Source organism: Arachis hypogaea, chromosome 17 (genome assembly GCF_003086295.3).
Source record: "Arachis hypogaea cultivar Tifrunner chromosome 17, arahy.Tifrunner.gnm2.J5K5, whole genome shotgun sequence".
Classification (NCBI taxonomy): domain Eukaryota; kingdom Viridiplantae; phylum Streptophyta; class Magnoliopsida; order Fabales; family Fabaceae; genus Arachis; species Arachis hypogaea.
This window is the reverse complement of record NC_092052.1, coordinates 106,123,406-106,143,602: the sequence shown is the minus strand read 5'-3', so window position 1 is coordinate 106,143,602 and position 20,197 is coordinate 106,123,406. Positions and strand designations below refer to the sequence as shown.

General features: G+C 38.0%; 1 protein-coding gene and 1 long non-coding RNA gene across 2 annotated transcripts; both read left to right on the top strand.

Moving 5' to 3' along the window:
• Positions 1-498: 498 nt before the first annotated feature.
• On the top strand, positions 499-5,026 carry LOC112766895 (phospholipase D delta). Its single transcript, XM_025812795.3, has 9 exons — positions 499-1,563; positions 1,841-1,957; positions 2,377-2,571; positions 2,746-3,027; positions 3,128-3,196; positions 3,311-3,458; positions 3,702-3,850; positions 3,966-4,136; positions 4,249-5,026. Exons 1-9 carry the CDS (start codon positions 640-642, stop codon positions 4,738-4,740), a joined length of 2,547 nt encoding a protein of 848 aa, XP_025668580.1. The 5' UTR covers positions 499-639; the 3' UTR covers positions 4,741-5,026.
• Positions 5,027-5,352: 326 nt separating this feature from the next.
• On the top strand, positions 5,353-8,601 carry LOC140180790 (uncharacterized). The gene is made up of 2 exons (XR_011874756.1): positions 5,353-5,942; positions 7,360-8,601. It is a non-coding gene; the product is annotated as an uncharacterized lncRNA (long non-coding RNA).
• Positions 8,602-20,197: the final 11,596 nt, after the last annotated feature.

Sequence of the window (20,197 nt, the reverse complement as noted above, 5' to 3'; positions counted from 1 at the left end):
AATTAATTTAGTGTTCGATATTTTTTGTTAAGCTTAATATTTAAAAAAATATTTTAATATGTATATTATAGTGCTTATGATAATTATAATGCTTTTAAAAATAATATTAAAATTATAATTTTAATTTTAACAACTTTATAATTATCATAATTACAGTAATATAGGCATAATTATGCTAAAATTCTCCATTTAAAAATCTATGTATGATAGATCCCCTAGCAATCTAGGCCTATCAGAGCAAGCTGGAAGTAGTAACGTGGCTGTAATTTAATTACAGAACAACTAACCCGTATTTCACAATTTCAAATATAGACGCTAAGGGCAAACTAACTCGTGCCGATTCCCTTGTTTTCCCGCTAACTTATTTCTTTCTATATTTATTCTTTTCCCTACCCCGTATATATTCCGTTTCCTCATTTTCTGGTATTCGGTTTCACCGCGGCATAACTGAACTATATATATAAACAAAACGATGCGGTAACGCCGACGGAGCCCCGGTTTGTTGTGTGGTGTGATAGCGGGCGTTTGCGCTTTCAAACGCTCTCTATCACCAAAGTCTCCCCACGTTTTAAAAAATAAATAAATATCTATAATATATATATAATAGTTGAAGGTTTTCGATTTCAAGTTTTCAACCCAATGGTGACGGAGTCGAAATCCGACACCGTGGTGTACCTCCATGGAGACCTCGATCTTCGGATCATTGAGGCTCGTTACCTCCCCAACATGGACATGCTCTCGGAGCGCTTCCGCAGATTCTTCTCTGCTCTAAACACATGCACCGCCTCCATCACCGGCAGGAAGAAGACCGAGAAGAGACACCGCCACGGAAAGATCATCACCAGCGACCCTTACGTCACCGTCTGCATCGCCGGCGCCACCGTGGCTCGAACCCGCGTCATTGCTAACTCTCAGAACCCTACCTGGAACGAGCATTTCAAGATCCCTCTGGCTCACCAGGCCACGGAGCTGGAATTTTACATCAAAGATAACGACATGTTCGGCGCAGACTTGATCGGAGTCGCATTCGTCTCCGCGGATAAGATCTTATCCGGCGAAACCGTCAGCAGCTGGTTCCCGATTATCGGCACCTCCGGTAGGCCTCCGAAACCTAATTGCGCGGTTAAGCTCGAGATGAAATTCACGAAATGCGAGGATTCTCCTCTGTACAGATCCAACATTGCACCAGAACCTAATCGGTTCGCCGTTCCGGATACGTATTTTCCGATTCGGCATGGAGGTTCGGTGACTCTGTACCAGGACGCGCACGTGCCGGATTCGATGCTGCCAGAGATTGGATTGGATGATGGAGTTGAGTTTCAGCAAGGTAAGTGCTGGGAAGATATCTGCCATTCGATCTTGGAGGCCCATCATTTGGTATACATTGTGGGTTGGTCCATTTACGATAAGGTGAAGCTCGTTAGAGAGCCCACTAGGCCTTTACCCAGCGGTGGAGATTTGAGCCTCGGTGAGTTGCTCAAGTACAAGTCTCAAGAAGGCGTTAGGGTCTTAATGTTGGTCTGGGATGACAAGACTTCGCACAATAAATTCTTCATTCACACGGTAACACATTTTCCATAACAAAAATATTATTTCTACACTAAAATTTGTCAATAAAATCAACTATTAATGTATTTGTGTATAAATATATGTGTGGTTTAAATATTTTTAATGTATATTTATATTTTAACATATATTTTATACTGTGACTGACTTTGGTGGCTGCTTTTAGTGTATACTTAGCATAATATTAATAAACTAATGTATTTATTTATGACTTCTGTACCTTTTTGTGGCATTTATTAACACAAGCTAGTTACTAATGATTATTTGGTTTCAGGATGGAGTAATGCAAACTCATGACGAAGAAACTCGAAGGTTCTTCAAGCATTCTTCAGTAACATGTGTGCTGTCACCTCGATATGCCAGCAGTAAGCTTAGCATTTTCAGGCAGCAGGCATGCTTTATGCTATGGTTTTATAGCTTTCACATATTTTGTTATCTTTTAGCTGAAAATTGCTTTCAGCATTGATTGATATATATATATATATGTTACACTTGATCCATTTTGCACTCTTCCATTTACTTGGTCCACATTTTTCACTCTTCCATTCTTATATAAAATATTTCTTTTAATACTCTATGTTTTGCTTTCATGGAGAGAATGACCATCAATAACTTCAATTTTCGTTTTAAATAATGTTTTTATTTGCATCCAATTATTTCTGCTTTAGAAACATCTAAGAATTTCTCCTTCTGAACTTGATTTTTGTGTTTTGGGGGGGGGGGGGGTGGCGGGAACTGATTTATTTATTTATTTCAAGTACTTTAAGAAGTTAGAAAACTTTGTTGACCATGATGCGAACCATATTTCAGGTTGTTGGAACACTCTTCACGCATCATCAAAAATGTGTAATAGTTGATACTCAAGGACAGGGAAACCATAGAAAGATAACCGCATTTATAGGTGGTCTAGATCTTTGTGATGGGCGTTATGATACACCTGAGCACAGGATTGTCCGAGATCTTGACACTGTTTTTCAGAATGATCATCATAATCCTACATTTTCTGTAAGTTTATCATTCTCTACTGGATAGAAAACTTCCATGTGATCCTTCCACCAATCAACATAGTGCTCGTTAGGAATAAACTTTTGTTGTAAGGTCTTTGTTGGTAGGGATATGAAGATCACTAATGAGCTCTTATCAAGTAACTGTTCTTATACTTCCCATTTTTAAAAATAGGCAGGAGTCAAGTGTCCAAGGCAAGCATGGCATGACTTACATTGCAAAATTGAGGGTCCTGCTGTGTATGATATACTCACTAATTTTGAGCAGCGCTGGAGAAAAGCCGCTAGATGGTCTGAGTTGGGTAAAAAAATCAAGAGAGTATCGTATTGGCAAGATGATTCTCTCATCAAGTTGGAACGCATTTCTTGGATTCTCAGTCCTTCTGAGTCAGTTCCAAATGATCATCCTGACTTGTGGATTTCCAAGGAAGATGACCCCCAAAATTGGAACGTTCAGGTTGCTAATTGGTTGCCTCTAAACTATTAGCTTCCATTTTCTTCTCTTTTGTTTCAACTACCAATTTGTTTGCTTATATTTTCATTTGCCATTTTAACAGGTTTTTCGATCTATTGACTCTGGCTCAGTGAAAGGGTTTCCTAAGGATGTACTCGAAGCTGAGAATCAGGTTACTTACTATAAACCTTTGATATACGATTAAGATGAACTTGTCGGTATACATAAATACATAACCGTCAGGTTTTCTTTGTTGTTAACTTTATTTTATTGCCATTTACTGCAGAACCTCGTTTGTGCAAAAAATTTGGTGATTGACAAGAGTATTCAGACAGCATACATACATGCGATAAGATCTGCACAACATTTTATTTATATCGAGAATCAATATTTCATCGGATCATCCTTTGCATGGCCATCCTACAAAGAAGCAGGTATTGTTTACTCGTACAACTTTGATTGCTAAAGTTTCTATATGATTATTTGATTAACAGTACACATGTTATTTATGTTTGATACTTAGCTCTTGTGTTGTGCCTGCAATACCATTCTTATCTCACATTTTTATAATGCTTTCCCTAATTAAATCCTACCTAGTCGGTTTGTTGATGATCTTTTTCATTAGTTATTTTAGTGAAGACATTTTCTAACAATCGAGTATTCTGTTCAATGACCAGGTGCTGATAACCTAATTCCTATGGAGTTAGCACTGAAGATAGTTAGTAAGATTAGATCCAAGGAGAGATTTACAGTTTATATTGTCATCCCAATGTTTCCTGAAGGTGTCCCTTCTTCTGTGGCAATGCAAGAGATTCTGTTTTGGCAGGTAATGTATGTTTGAATACAACACTCAGCTGTCAACAAGCATATACAGATATTTTGTTTAAATAATAATTTGATGATTTCTTATAGATTCATTATAATGGAATTCGTATTTTCAGGGACAAACTATGCAGATGATGTATGACATCATAGCTCGGGAGTTAAAAGCTGCAAACCTTGAAGACAGCCATCCACAAGACTACCTGAACTTTTACTGTCTTGGAAACAGGGAGAATTTAACTGAAGTTCCAAACTCAAATGCTTCTGTGATTTCGAATACTAGCGAAACGGTAATTATTCAAAACCAAATTTGACTGACTTATTGCGCATAATGTAATTAGAACTGCTATTTTATGTTGGGGGCATTACATATAACTCGACTTTCTAACGAATGGTCATCAGGTTGCATCTTCCAAGTACAACCGTTTTATGGTTTATGTACATGCGAAAGGAATGGTTGTGGATGATGAATATGTTATACTCGGATCGGCCAACATTAATCAACGATCAATGGCTGGATCGAGAGATACAGAGATCGCAATGGGTGCATATCAACCCCATCATACATGGGCTAAGAAACAGAGGCATCCACATGGTCATGTATATGGGTACAGAATGTCTTTATGGGCGGAACACATGGGTTACATCGATGAATGCTTCAAGGAGCCTGAAACTTTGGAATGCGTCCAAATTGTGAACAAGATTGCTGAAGAGAACTGGAATAAGTATACAGCTGATTCTTTTGCACCAATGCAAGGGCACCTAATGAAATATCCTGTAAGAGTAGATGCAAATGGCAAGGTCAGCTGCTTACCCGGTTTTGAGACTTTCCCAGATGTTGGTGGCAAAGTACTTGGCTCACGCTCAACCCTTCCCTCTGCTCTAACAACATAGCCATGACCAACCACTATCAATGGAATTTTGTACCATATACCTTGTATAGTCTACGTAAATAGGCTGCGCTTTGTGATTACTAAGCAGTTTTCGCTGCCTCATTGTTTGTACAATCAGCCACTTAATCAAAAATCAAACCACCAGTCCTGTAGGCTATACATACCAATGACGGCGTTCAATATAACTTCACTAGTGCTAATTTTGCATATCCGTTGGAGAAAAAGCGAAACTCCAGTATAATTTTGTAACATTAATATGAAAATTATGTAAATAATCTTTGGCTTAAGTCAGTCTTTTTATTTGGTGACTATCTGTAGACGTAAAGGGTCTTTCAATTTCAAAATGTGGAAATTTGAATAAGTTAAAAGTAGTCCTAAATAAGTAACAGCAATGTTTTAAAGGATTATTACAAATAGATTGCAGTATATTTCTAAAAATGATTAAAATCATGAAAAGATTAATTTGATTTATACGCACACGGTCGATATGAGTTTGTCTACATTCGAGGTGAGTAATCTAATACTAAACCTTTAGAAGAAGATTATTGGTGAGTGAAATGCTGACTTATCTTAAAGGAGGGGGCATGAGAGTTGGATTCTTTAAGGTGTTTTATATGCAGTGTTGGTTCATCTGTATTTTGCCTCTCTCCTATTTAGTCATTCATTTATGTTCGAGTGAATTTTACTCTTTGATTTTAATGACTTCTAACAACTCCTTCCTTCAATTTCTCTTTCAATACCAACTGTTTCTTATTCATTCTCATTTACATTTAGTTTCCACCTTTTCAAACAAGTAAAAAGACATAAAATTTTAAATTTCAGTTTTGAATTGAAGAAAAAAGTATATTTATAACCTCCTGTTTTCATTGTTCAATGCATTCTTCTAGTTGCTTCTCCTCCGTTTTATTTTTTCAATCCATCATTGGGGTCGCGATGGTGGCAGTGAAGGACGTGGTAGCTGTGGCGGTTGCTACAGATGTGGTGGGGATGGGTCACATGGCCTGGAACTGTAACAAAGGAGGAAGTTGTGGCGCTTGCTTGCTACAGCTGTGGTAGGGATGAGCCATATGGCCAGGGGTTGCAACCAAGAAGGAAGCAGATGTGGAAGCATGCACGGCGACGGTGGTAACAGCGGATCTGCTACAACTATAGGGATTCTAGGCATCTTGCAAGGAACTTCCCAACAAGCTCTTTGAAAACAAGGTCTGATCATGTCTGATGTCCAAATTTTAAATTTTGGGATTTTTCGTGTGATGTTTTCTAAGGTTTTTTTAGATCTACTATCTTTTGAATTTTTGTGATTTTTAAATTTGTTTTTTATTTTTTCGTTTTAGATGTGTTTCGATTGAAATGCAAAAAATCAAATATGAGCGTCAGTTACGCATGACTTCTTCATATTCATCGATTGCTCCACTATTCGTCGCAGTTTGAGAGTGTATATCAGCTTTGTTAAGCAAGTTGTTGCTTCTTCTTTTTCTGGTAGCTGACCGTTTAAATTGTTTTGACTTTCTTACTCTTTTTTTTTTTTAATTTGCAAATTTGATCATGTAGCTGATTATTTGTTGGGAGTGCTATGCTTTGACTGATTATGTGTGTGATGAATATAGAGTAATGTATTATAATGTTCATGTTGTGTCACCTTTTATAAAATTTTCATTTTTGTTCAAATTGTATGGCATAAGCTTGAATAAAAAATACACTTTATCTAATGCTTTAGATTTAGATTTTTTGTTTTTAAATAAATTTACACATTATTACCCTATCAAGGGCCTTATTTTGATTATTGGTTTTGAATTCCTTGTTTGATAGTGTTAGTCAAAGAGTAACTTAGTTGAAGAGTTGCTAGTCGAGTTTTCGAGAATGCCGATTCGAAAAGTGGTTGTTGATAGAAGGGGTCTCGATTTGGTGTAACACATTGATGAATGAAACTGACGGTTGACATGTCAAGTTTAATGATGTAATGCACAAGGGTAGTTATTTGACTTTATATTTTGGCGAGAACAATTATTTTTTTTTCAAATTCTTGAAAGATGGCACTTCACAGGACAAGATTGGTTGGATTGATTTATATATTGACAAGGCTCAGAGGAAGCAAGTGGTTAGAATTCGTTTTTAGAAAATACTCTCACACACTCACATCCTATCGATTTTCTGAGTTTGTCACGAGTTTATTTTCGGTAGGATTCCTCCCATATCTTTACATTTCTTTCAAGTTCTTATAATTTACTTTCATGTAATTTATTTTCCTTTCGCAAAAGTCATTTTCTTTTTTCTTTAAGTCTTGCATTGTGATTTTTAATTTCAAAGTCCTTCGAATTTCTTGAAGGCAATTGTATACTTTTTTTAATTCGAAGCATTTACTTTGCTTCAATTTCTTTCTTTTTGAATTTAAAGATCTTTATTTTAGTTTGCATTTTGTTCCTTCTTTCCTTTCATTCTTTTAGAGTAAAGTTTTGGTGCATAAAAAAGAAAACTAGTACTCACAAAAGAGGAGTAGGTTTCACTCCCAGATCATAGATATCGAACCAACTAAAATTTACTAAAATCTGCATAACAAATTGGTACGCCAAATGGAACAGTTTTTGTGAAATTGTATCAAATATTTTTTCTTTTTTGATAGGTATTGAGTTAGTGCATGCAACTATGGAGTGGGAGGATTATCAATATGACTGAAGAAACTTCAAATAGTAACATAGAGTCTTCATCAAACAATAATGTCCCTGTGGTTGTAGCACAAACTGCTGCAAGTTTAACATCTCAGGTAGAGGAAAACAATCAAAATTCTTGGAGTGGCCCTGGGGAGAATGCTGCAATTAATAATGCAACCGCTGTGAACAGTGGATGTAACCCACGTTCTCAAATTTCTCAAGCACAAATTCAACCATCGGTAACTACAAGTTGGCTTCCTTTTGGTCTTCTTTCAAGTTATTGATAAACCACTATTTTATAGTTTATCTTGTGCTCAATTGAGTGGATTTTATCAAGTTCTTACCCACTTATTCATACTATTTGCATGGTTTTACTTTTTCCTTCCTGATTTTGTGCTATGATTGAAAACATGCTTCTTTGATCTTATATTTGCTAATTATTAATCCTCTCTTATTACCATTCGATGCCTTGATATGTGTGTTAAGTGTTTTCATAGATTACAGGACAGGAATGGCTCAGAGGATGAAAAGGAAGCATGCAAAAGTGGAAGGAATACAAGAAGTTGAAGAAGTTGCTAAGCTGTCCAGCCTGACCTCTTTGCACTCAAACGGTCATAACTTTTGCTACAGAGGTCCAAATAATGCGGTTCCAGTTGTGTTGGAAAGCTAACATCCGGGGCTTCGCAACAATATATAATTTGCTATAGCTACCCCGAAGCCAAGCGACAAAAACGCGTGGATTACGCAGACGCGTGACCTGGCAGAAACGCAATCCACGCAAACGCGTGGACGACGCTTCCGCGTCACTTTCCCGCGACCTGTACGTACCAAAATATGCTAAGGGCAATTTCTGAGCTGTTTCTGACCCAGTTTTTGGCCCAGAAAGCACAGATTAAAGGCTATAAAGTGGGGGAAACTATTCTTTCATCAACATGCATTGAATTATTCACTTTTCATAGTTTAGATGTAGTTTTTAGAGAGAGAGGTTCTCTCCTCTCTCTTAGGATTTAGGATTAGGATTCCTCTTAAAGAAATTAGAATTTCTTATTATTTCAACTTTATTATTTCAACTTCTTCTCAGGTTCAATACTCCTTTTATATTTCTATTTACTCTAATACTTTTATTCGTATCTGATTTATGTTGCCAAATTGGCTTATGAACTATTCATGTTAGAATTTTCTTTATTTAATATAAATCAAGGTATTTCAGATTATTGATTCTTATTTAGCCTTTTTATATTCTTGGCTTTAATTGATTAACTGGAGGCTCTTGAGTTATTAAACTTATCGTGATTGTTAATTAATTCCTCTAATTGACTGGAATTCCACTAACTCTAGTCTTTCCTTAGGAGTTGGCTAGGACTTGGAAAATCTAACTAATTAGTCCACTTGACTTTCCCTTGCTTTTGTAAAGGTTAACTAAGTGGGGTTAAACTCAATGCTCATAAGAATAACAAGGATAGGACTTCCGAATTTTCATACCTTGCCAAGAGTTTATTTTATAAGTTATTTATTTATTTTACTTGTCATTTAAATTACTTGTTCCTTACTTTCAAAACCCCCGATTTACAAAACTCATAACCAATAATAAGAACATACCTCCTTGCAATTCCTTGAGAAGACGACCCGAGGTTTGAATACTTCGGTTATCAATTTTTAAGGGGTTTGTTACTTGTGACAACCAAAACGTTTGTAAGAAAGGATGATTGTTTGGTTTAGAAACTATACTTGCAACGGGAATTTATTCTGAATTCTAAACCGTCAAGCTTCCGTTCTTCAAATTGGCGCCGTTGCCGGCGAATTGCAAACGTGTGTCTTATTATTGGTTATTGTAAATATTTGCTTTTTGCTTGTTATTTGTTTTTATTTTTGCTTTTTCATAAATTAAGAGGTTATTAGTTTTTATTTAGTTATTAAAAAAATTTTTTTTTTGAAAAATTTGTTCTTCGTGTTCATCTTGATCTTCAAGTTGTTCTTAGTTGTTTTCTTCGTTTTGATCTAAAAATTTTAAGTTTGGTGTCATTTTATTGTTTTTCTCTTTCCTCATTAAATTCAAAAATATCTTTTCTCTTTATTTTAATTGGATTTTCAAATTTTCCTTTAAAAAAAATTTTCAGATTTCTATTTTAAAATTTTTATCTTATCTTATCTTAGTTTTAAATTTCAAAATTCAAATCTTTTTCAAAAAATCATATCTTTTTCAAAATCTTATCTTATCTTATTTCAAAATCAAATTTCAAATTTCAATATTTAAATTCCAAAAATTCAAATTTCAAAATTTAAATTTAAAATTTTAAAAATTTTTTCAAAATTCAAATCTTTTTTCAAAACTTTATCTTATATTTCAAAATTTAAAAATTCAAAATTCAAATTTCAAATTTCAACTTCAAAATCCAAATTTCAAAATTTAAATTTCAAAATTCAAAATTTAATTTTCAAATTCAAAATTTAAATTTCAATAACCTTTTAATTTAAATTTGTTTTTATTTTCGTTTTTAATTTTTATTTGCTACTATGAACTCTCACCCCTTTGGCTATGAGTCTGACTACAATTATGTTGCAGGAAGAGGAAATTACAATGAGAACAAGCATCAAGGTTGGAACAATCAAAGATGGGAGGAGCCACAAGGATTTGATCAACCCTCATGGCAACAACCACCCCCTTGCAGTTACCAACAAGCCCCACATATGCTTATGAACCGCCTCCTCGACATAGTTTTGAACCACTATACTCACAAGCCACCTACAACCATTCACCTCCATATGACCCTAATCCTTATCCACCACACCAACCACCATATGAACCACACCCAGAACTACCACCTCAATATTCACCATCTCCATATCCTTATCAAGAAGAATCACCTTCCTATTATGAACCCTTTCTCCAAAATAATGAACCCTCATATCCACCCCAATCCCCAATGGATGACATTCTTCGTGGTATTCTTCAAGGGCAAGCAAGGATGCAAAGGAGTGTACTGGAACTCACGACTGCCTTAACCGAGGTAGTAAATAAATTAGCTTCTCGACATCTGGACACTCAAGGAACTCCCATGGCTTCATGTGGAGAATCTACTGAAGAACGCAGCATGAAGGAGAAGCTAGAAACTCCGGTGGACAATGAACAACATGACTTTGTATTGGAACAATTGGAGGAAGCCGTAATCATTAAAGAGGAAGAAGTGGTCGAAGACTTAGGAGATGCGGAACCTCCATGGGAAAGTGATGTGTATTTTTGTGGAAAACGAATTCCAAACACACGAATCTCACCGGCAAGTGTACCGGGTCGCATCAAGTAATAAAACTCACGGGAGTGAGGTCGATCCCACAGGGATTGAAGGATTGAGCAATTTTTGTTTAGTGGTTGATTTAGTCAAGCGAATCAAGATTTGGTTGAGTGATTTGTAATTAACTGAAATTTAAATTGCATGAAAATTAAAAGGAGAGGGATAATTGCAGTAAAGTAAAGAGAACAAAAAATAAAAGTGCTGAATCTTAAAGAACAAGAAATTAAATGGCAGAAACTTAGAACGCAAGAAATGTAAATTGCAGAATCTTAAAATGCAAGAAATGTAAATTGCTTGAATTATAAAAGGAGTTGGGAATTGGGATTGCAGAAATTAAACACAGAAAAGTAAATTGCAACAAGCAGGGAAGTAAAAGATGAATTTAATTGCAGTAGATCTCAAACAGAAAATGTAAATTGCTTGAAGAAGCGTTCAACAGAGAAATCAAAAGGAAATTTCAGATCTCAGGACCCAAGAGACTAGATAACCAAGTCTAGATCTCAATGCCTTCCTAGATCCAAATTCAGAATTCAATTGCAAGAAAAGTAAAGATCAAACAGTAGAAGAAACACAACCAAATTCAATTTCCAACAGTTGCAGTAAAGTGAGACAGAGAGATCTCAAGGTGAGATTGAGACAGAATTTCCTCAATTCTTTAACCCAAGATTCAAGACAAGTGTAAATGAAAATGAAAACAAGAAAACTAAGATGAAGAGAATTCAATTCTCCTTCCCCAAGACTCAGAATCCCAAATTAACTCCTAACCAAAAGCTCTCCCAAAATCACTTAGTAAAAACTAAAACGGAAAGGCTCTAAAAAGAAAAGCTCTCTAAAAACTTAAATTCTAAGCTATTTATACACTTTCTTCAAATGATCTTCAAGCCTTGAATTGGGCCTTTGCTCTTGATGGAATTGGGTTTACAAAAGTCTCTGTTGATTGCTCTTGGAGTTGGAGAGAAACCCATTTTTGAACCGGGCCATGAATCAGAAAAGCTTGAGTAAAAGTTTGAGGTCAAACTTTTACTCAAACTTTTCACATCAGCTAGGCTTCCTTGCTGCCATCCACGTTTGAGCCAAAGTTTGAGGTCAAACTTTGAGCCAAACGTGGATCCCTTTTGTATGCTTCTTGGGGGCTACTTTGTCCTCTTGTCACGTTGCCAATTTTATGCCCAATATAGACTATTATATATGGTTGGAAAGCTTTGAATGTCAGATTTCTAACCCACTTGGAATCACCTCAATTGGACATCTACAACTCAAGTTATTCTTGTTGGAAGTATACCCCTTCATGCTTGTGGCGCCAACGTTTGCCTAAAAGCTTGAGGTCAAACGTTGGCGCAAGCTTTTGCTCTCCTGGGTGTTTTGTTGTGGCGCCAACGTTTGCCTAAAAGCTTGAGGGCAAACGTTGGCGCAAGCTTTTGCTCCTCTCCAGGGTGAGTTCAACTCTTCCAAAAGTTTGAGCTAAAGTTTGAGGTCAAACTTTTACTCAAGCTTTTTGTTCTCTCTTGCTCCTTGCCATTTCTTCTTTCTTCAACCTTCTTCAAAGCTCTTTTCACCTATCATCAATCAACCAAGCACATCAAAGCTATGCTCAAAATCATGAGATTGTTATTCTTTCATAATATATGACAATTTTAGCACAAAATCTCATGAAATTGCATTAATTTATCCATGGTTAATTGAATCAAAGGAAATATGAAATTCTACCCAATTGGCTTACTTATGGCTCAAGAAAGTGCATAAATTCAATTGAAAACAAAAGAAAAAGACTAGTGAAACTAGGCTAAGATGACTTGTCATCAGAAAGCTCAATCATAGAACCTCCTTCCAAAACATTTGAATTTGATGCCAAAGAGGGTGTACAACCTCCAAGGCATATCATAGCTAAAGACTTGGAAGAGGTTGATCAAGAGATGGAGATTCAAGAAGAAGAAGCACAACCTCCCATGCCCTTGGAAAGCAGTGAAGAGGAGATTGAATTGGAAGAAAGCTACCAAGAGGAAGAGGTTGAAATTGAAGAAGCTTACAAGGAGGTGGAAGTTGTCAAAGAGCAAAAAGGAGTGGAGCTTGCAAATTCGTTAGACATACCTCCTGGTACGCGAAATCGTGATTACACTTTAATTATGTAAAATTCATTGCTCTTTCTTTCCCTGGAAATGGCGCCAAAAACATGATGCCAAGACCATGGTTCACAACTCCGTGTAACTAACCAGCAAGTGCACTGGGTCATCCAAGTAATACCTTACGTGAGTAAGGGTCGAATCCCACGGAGATTGTTGGTATGAAGCAAGCTATGGTCACCTTGCAAATCTCAGATAGGCAGATATAAATTGATAATGGTGTTTTCGAATAATAAATAATAGAATAGGGATAGAGGTACTTATGTAAATCATTGGTAGAAATTTCAGATAAGCGAATGGAGATGCTTTTCGTTCCTCTGAACCTCTACTTTCCTGCTATCTTCATCCAATCAGTCTTTCTCCTTTCCATGGCTGGCTTTATGTGATATATCACCACTGTCAATGGCTACTTTCGGTCATCTCTCGGGAAAATGATCCAATGCCCTGTCACGGCATGGCTAATCGTCTGGAGGCATCACCCTTGTCAATGGCTTCATCTTATCCTCTCAGTGAAAATGGTCAACGCACCCTGTCACGGCACGGCTATTCATCTGTCGGTTCTCGATCATGCTGGAATAGGATTTACTATCCTTTTGCGTCTGTCACTAACGCCCTGCAATCGCGAGTTTGGAGCTCGTCACAGTCATTCATTCATTGAATCCTACTCGGAATACCACAGACAAGGTTTAGACTTTCTGGATTCTCTTGAATGCCGCCATCATTCTAGCTTACGCCACGAAGATTCTGATTAAGAGATCTAAGAGATACTCATTCAGTTCTAATGTAGAACGGAAGTGGTTGTCAGACACACGTTCATAGGGAATGATGATGATTGTCACGTTCATCACATTCAGATTGAAGTACGAATGAATATCTTAGAAGCGAAATAAGATGAATTGAATAGAAAACAGTAGTACTTTGCATTAATCTTTGAGGAACAGCAGAGCTCCACACCTTAATCTATGGAGTGTAGAAGCTCTACCGTTGAAAATACATAAGTGAATGGTCCAGGCATGGCCAAATGGCCAGCCTCTCTGATCTAAGAACCAAGCGTCCAAAGATTTCTAATACAATAGTAAAAGGTCCTATTTATAATAAACTAGCTACTAGGGTTTACAGAAATAAGTAATTGATGCATAAATCCACTTCCGGGGCCCACTTGGTGTGTGCTTGGGCTGAGCTTGAGTGTTGCACGTGTAGAGGTCCTTCTTGGAGTTGAACGCCAGCTTTTGTGCCAGTTTGGGCGTTCAACTCTGGTTTTGGCTCCTTTTCTGGCGCTGGATTCCAGATTTGGGCAGAAAGCTGGCGTTGAACGCCGGTTTATGTCGTCTATTCTTGGCCAAAGTATGGACTATTATTTATTGCTGGAAAGCCCTGGAAGTCTACTTTCCAACGCAATTAGAAGCGCGCCATTTCGAGTTCTGTAGCTGCAGAAAATCCACTTTGAGTGCAGGGAGGTCAGAATCCAACAGCATCAGCAGTCCTTCTTCAACCTCTGAATCTGATTTTTGCTCAAGTCCCTCAATTTCAGCCAGAAAATACCTGAAATCACAGAAAAACACACAAATTCATAGTAAAGTCCAGAAATGTGAATTTAACATAAAAACTAATGAAAACATCCCTAAAGGTAACTAGATCCTACTAAAAACATACTAAAAACAATGCCAAAAAGCGTATAAATTATCCGCTCATCACAACACCAAACTTAAATTGTTGCTTGTCCCCAAGCAACTGAAAATCAAATAGGATAAAAAGAAGAGAATATACTACAAATTCCAAACTATCAATGAAACAGAGCTTCAATCATATGAGCGGGACTTATAGCTTTTTGCCTCTTGAATAGTTTTGGCATCTCACTTTATCCATTGAGGTTCAGAATGATTGGCATCTATAGGAACTCAGAGTTCGAATAGTGTTATTGACTCTCCTAGTTCAGTATGATGATTCTTGAACATAGCTTCTTTATGAGTCTTGGCCGTGGCCCTAAGCACTTTGTTTTCCAGTATTACCACCGGATACATAAATGCCACAGACACATAATTGGGTGAACCTTTTCAGATTGTGACTCAGCTTTGCTAAAGTCCCCAATTAGATATGGCCAGGGTTCTTAAGCACACTCTTTGTTTTTGCTTTGGACCTTGACTTTAACCGCTTAGTCTCAAGTTTTCACTTGACACCTACACGCCACAAGCACATGGTTAGGGACAACTTGGTTTAGCCGCTTAGACCAGGATTTTATTCCTTTAGGCCCTCCTATCCACTGATGCTCAAAGCCTTGGGATCCTTTTTATTTCCCTTGCCTTTTGGTTTTAAGGGTTATTGGCTTTTTCTGCTTGTTTTTTCTTTTTCTTTCTATTTTTTTCGCCTAATTTTTTTTTTCTGCAAGCTTTGTTCTTTGCTGCTTTTTCTTGCTTCAAGAATCATTTTTATGATTTTTCAGATTATCGAATAACATGTCTCCTTAGTCATCATTCTTTCAAGAGCCAACATGTTTAACATTCTTAAACAACAACTTCAAAAGACATATGCACTGTTCAAGCATTCATTCAGAAAACAAGAAGCATTGTCACCACATCAATATAATTAAACTAAGTTCAAGGATAAATTCGAAACTCATGTACTTCTTGTTCTTTTGAATTAAAACAGTTTTTATTTAAGAGAGGTGATGGATTCATAGGACATTCATAACTTTAAGACATAGTTACTACTACTAATGATCATGTAATGAAGACACAAACATAGATGAGCACATAACATAGAAAACGAAAAACAGAAGAAATAAGAACAAGGAATGAATCCACCTTAGTGATGGTGGCGTTTCCTTCTTGAGGAACCAATGATGTCTTTGAGCTCTTCTATGTCTCTTCCTTGTCTTTGTTGCTCCTCCCTCATTGCTTTTTGATCTTCTCTTATTTCATGAAGCATGATGGAGTGCTCTTGATGTTCCACCCTTAGTTGTCCCATATTGGAACTCAATTCTCCTAGGGAGGTGTTGATTTGCTCCCAATAATTTTGTGGAGGAAAGTGCATTTGAGGCATCTCAGGGATCTCATGGAAATGAGCTTCTTGCGCCTCTTGAGCTCCATGACTGGGCTCTCTTGCTTGCTCCATCTTTTTCTTAGTGATGGGCTTGTCCTCTTTAATGAGGATATCTCCCTCTATGTCAATCCCAGCCGAATTGCATAGGTGGCAAATGAGGTGAGGAAAGGCTAACCTTGCCATAGTGGAGGACTTGTCAGCCACCTTGTAGAGTTCTTGAGGTATAATCTCATGAACTTCCACCTCTTCTCCAATTATGATGCTATGGATCATGATGGCCCGGTCTATAGTAACTTCAGACCGGTTGCTAGTGGGAATGATTGAGCATTGAATGAACTCCAACCATCCTCTAGCTATAGGCTTGAGGTCCAATCTTCTTAGTTGAACCGGCTTGCCTTTGGAGTCAATCTTCCATTGAGCTCCTTCTACACATATGTCCATAAGGACTTGGTCCAACCTTTGATCAAAGTTGACTCTCCTTGTGTAGGGGCGTGCGTTCTCTTCCATGTTTGGAAAGTTGAACGCCAACCTCACATTCTCCGGACTAAAATCTAAGTGTTTCCCCCGAACCATTGTAACATAGTTCTTTGGATCCGGGTTCTTACTTTGATCATGGTTCTTGGTGATCCATGTATTAGCATAGAACTCTTGAACCATTAGGATGCCGACTTGTTGGATGGGATTTGTTAGAACTTCCCAACCTCTTCTTTGAATTTCATGTCGGATCTCCGGATACTCATTTCTTTTGAGTTTGAAAGGGACCTCAGGGATCACCTTCTTCTTGGCCACAACATCATAGAAGTGGACTTGATGGGCTTTGGAGATGAACCTTTCCATCTCCCATGACTCGGATGTGGAAGCTCTTGTCTTCCCTTTCCCCTTTCTAGAGGATTCTCCGGTCTTAGGTGCCATCAATGGTAATGGAAAAACAAAAAGCTTATGCTTTTACCACACCAAACTTAGAATATTGCTCGCCCTCGAGCAATAAAAGAAAGAATAAATGAAGAAGAAGAAGAAATGGAGGAGAGGGAGGGGGGGGGGAAGGTTTCGGCCATATGGGTGGGTTTGGGTGGGAAATTGGTTTTGAATTTTGAAGGTAGGTGGAGTTTATGAGGTAGGTTTATAGGGAAGAGTGGATGGATGTGAGTGGTGAAGAGGTGATGTGGAAGAGAGATTGAGGTGATTAGTGAAGGGTTTTTGGGGAAGAGTGTTTATGGGGTTGTGTGAAGGAGAGTGGTGAGAAGAAGTGAGTGGAGGTAGGTGGAGATCCTGTGGGGTCCACAGATCCTGAGGTGTTCAAGGATTTACATCCCTGCACCCATTAGGCATGTAAAAAAATGCCTTTGCACACAACTCTGGGCGTTCAGCGCCAGGTTGGTGGCCATTTTGGGCGTTCAACGCCCATTTACTAGCCATTTCTGGCGTTGAATGCCAGAACCATGCCTGTTCTGGCGTTCAGCGCCCAGAAGCTGCCCATTTTGGGCGTTCAGCGCCAGAACCATGCTCTGTTCTGCCGCTGAACGCCAGACAGATGCTCCTCCAGGGTGTGATTTTTCTTCTGCTGTTTTTTATTCCGTTTTCAATTTTTATATTTATTTTGTGACTCCACATGATCATGAACCTACAAAGACATATAACTAAGAAAAATATTGTTAGATAATAAAAATTGGGTTGCCTCCCAACAAGCGCTTCTTTAATGTCAATAGCTTGACAGTGGGCTCTCATGGAGCCTCACAGATGTTCAGAGCATTGTTGAAACTCTCCAACACCAAACTTAGAGTTTGGATATGGGAGTTCAACACCAAACTTAGAGTTTGGTTGTGGCCTCCCAACACCAAACTTAGAGTTTGACTGTGGGGGCTCTGGTTGACTCTGCTTTGAGAGAAGCTTTTTCTGCTTCCTCTCCATGGTTGCAGAGGGAGATCCTTGAGTTTTAAACACAAGGGAGTCCTCATTCCATTGAAGGACTATTTCACCTCTGTCAACATCAATCACAGCTCTTGCTGTCGCCAGAAAAGGTCTTCCTAGGATGATGGATTCATCCTCTTCCTTTCCAGTATCCAGGACTATGAAATCAGCAGGGATGTAAAGGCCTTCAACCTTTACTAACACGTCCTCTACTTGTCCATAAGCCTGTTTTCTTGAACTGTCTGCCATCTCTAATGAGATTTTAGCAGCTTGCACCCCATAGATTCCCAGTTTCTCTATTACAGAGAGGGGCATGAGGTTTATTCCTGAACCAAGGTCACACAGAGCCTTAAAGATCATGGTGCCTATGGTACAAGGTATTATGAACTTTCCAGGATCCTGTCTCTTCTGAGGCAATGTCAGTTGATCCAGATCACTTAGTTCATTGATGAACAAGGGAGGTTCAACTTCCCAAGCATCAATGCCAAATAATTTGGCATTCAGCTTCATGATTGCACCAAGAAACTTGGCAGTTTGCTCTTCAGTAACATCCTCATTCTCTTCAGAAGAGGAATACTCATCAGAGCTCATGAAGGGCATAAGGAGGTTCAATGGAATCTCTATGGTCTCTAGATGAGTCTCAGATTCCTTTGGTTCCTCAGAGAGAAGCTCCTTATTGGTCACTGGACGTCCCAGGAGGTCTTCCTCCTTGGGATTTACGTCCTCCACTCCCCTTGTAGGTTCGGCCATGGTGCTTATGTCAATGGCCTTGCACTCTCCTTTTGGGTTCTCTTCTGTATTGCTTGGGAGAGTACTGGGAGGGATTTCAGTGATCCTTTTACTCAGCTAGCCCACTTGTGCTTCCAAATTTCTAATGGAAGACCTTGTTTCATTCATGAAGCTCACAGTGGCCTTGGATAGATCAGAGACTAGATTTGCTAAATTAGAAGCATTTTCTTCAGAGTTCTCTGTCTGTTGCTGAGTGGATGATGGAAAAGGTTTATTATTGTTAAACCTGTTTCTTCCACCATTATTAAAGCCTTGTTGAGGCTTTTGATCCTTCCATGAGAAATTTGGATGATTTCTCCATGATGAGTTATAGGTGTTTCCATAAGGTTCACCTAAGTAATTCACCTCTGCTATTGTAGGGTTCTCAGGATCATAAGCTTCTTCTTCATAAGAAGCCTCTTGAGTACTGTTGGATGCAGCTTGCATTCCATTCAGACTCTGAGAGATCATATTGACTTGCTGAGTCAATATTTTGTTCTGAGCCAATATGGCATTCAGAGTATCAACTTCAAGAACTCCCTTCTTCATAGGCGTCCCATTATTCACAGGATTCCTTTCAGAAGTGTACATGAACTGGTTATTAGCAACCATGTCAACGAGTTCTTGAGCTTCTGCAGGCGTTTTCTTTAGGTGAATGGATCCACCTGCAGAAGTGTCCAGTGACATTTTTGATAGTTCAGATAAACCATCATATAATATATCCAGGATGGTCCATTCTGAAAGCATGTCAGAAGGGCACTTTTTGGTCAACTGTTTGTATCTTTTCCAAGCTTCATAGAGGGATTCACCTTCTTTCTGTCTGAAGGTTTGAACATCAGCTCTAATCTTGCTCAGCTTTTGAGGAGGAAAGTACTTGGCTAAGAAAGCCATGACCAGCTTATCCCAAGAGTTCAGGCTGTCTTTGGGTTGAGAATCCAACCACATTCTAGCTCTGTCTCTTACAGCAAAAGGGGAAAGCATGAGCCTGTAGACTTCAGGATCTACTCCATTAGTCTTAACAGTATCACATATTTGCAAGAATTCAGTTAAGAACTAAAAAGGATCTTCAGATGGAAGTCCATGAAACTTGCAGTTCTGCTGCATCAGAGAAACTAACTGAGGTTTCAGCTCAAAGTTGTTTGCTCCAATGGCAGGAATGGAGATGCTTCTTCCATGTAAATTGGAATTTGGTGCAGTAAAGTCACCAAGCATCTTCCTTACATTATTATTATTTTCGGCTGCCATCTCCTTTTCCTGTTCGAAAATTTCTGAAAGGTTATTTCTGGATTGTTGTAATTTAGCTTCTCTTAATTTTCTCTTCAGAGTCCTTTCAGGTTCCGGATCTGCTTCAACAAGAATATTCTTGTCCTTGCTCCTGCTCATATGACAAAGAAGAGGGCACAGAAAAAATAATAATAATAGAGACCCTTTATACCACAGTATAGGGATCCCTTTGTGAGTGGAAGAAAAGAGGGGGAGATAAAGAATGTAATGTAATGGAAGAAACACAACTGTGAGGAGGGTTGAGATGTGAGATGAGATGTTAGTAAATGAATAAATAAATAGAATAAGATGGGAGAGGGAGAATTTTCGAAAAATATTTTTGAAAAAGAGTTAGTGAATTTCGAAAATGGTTTTTGAAAAATGTTAGTATTTTTCGAAAATTTTTAAAATCAAAAATAAAA

Bases quoted from the DNA above. Each gene is read 5' to 3' on its own strand.
- LOC112766895 (XM_025812795.3), top strand. From the start codon at position 640: ATGGTGACGGAGTCGAAATCCGACACCGTGGTGTACCTCCATGGAGAC. The intron at 3,197-3,310 runs GTTACTTACTAT...CATTTACTGCAG, and splicing joins TACTCGAAGCTGAGAATCAG to AACCTCGTTTGTGCAAAAAA. The intron at 3,851-3,965 runs GTAATGTATGTT...TCGTATTTTCAG, and splicing joins AAGAGATTCTGTTTTGGCAG to GGACAAACTATGCAGATGAT.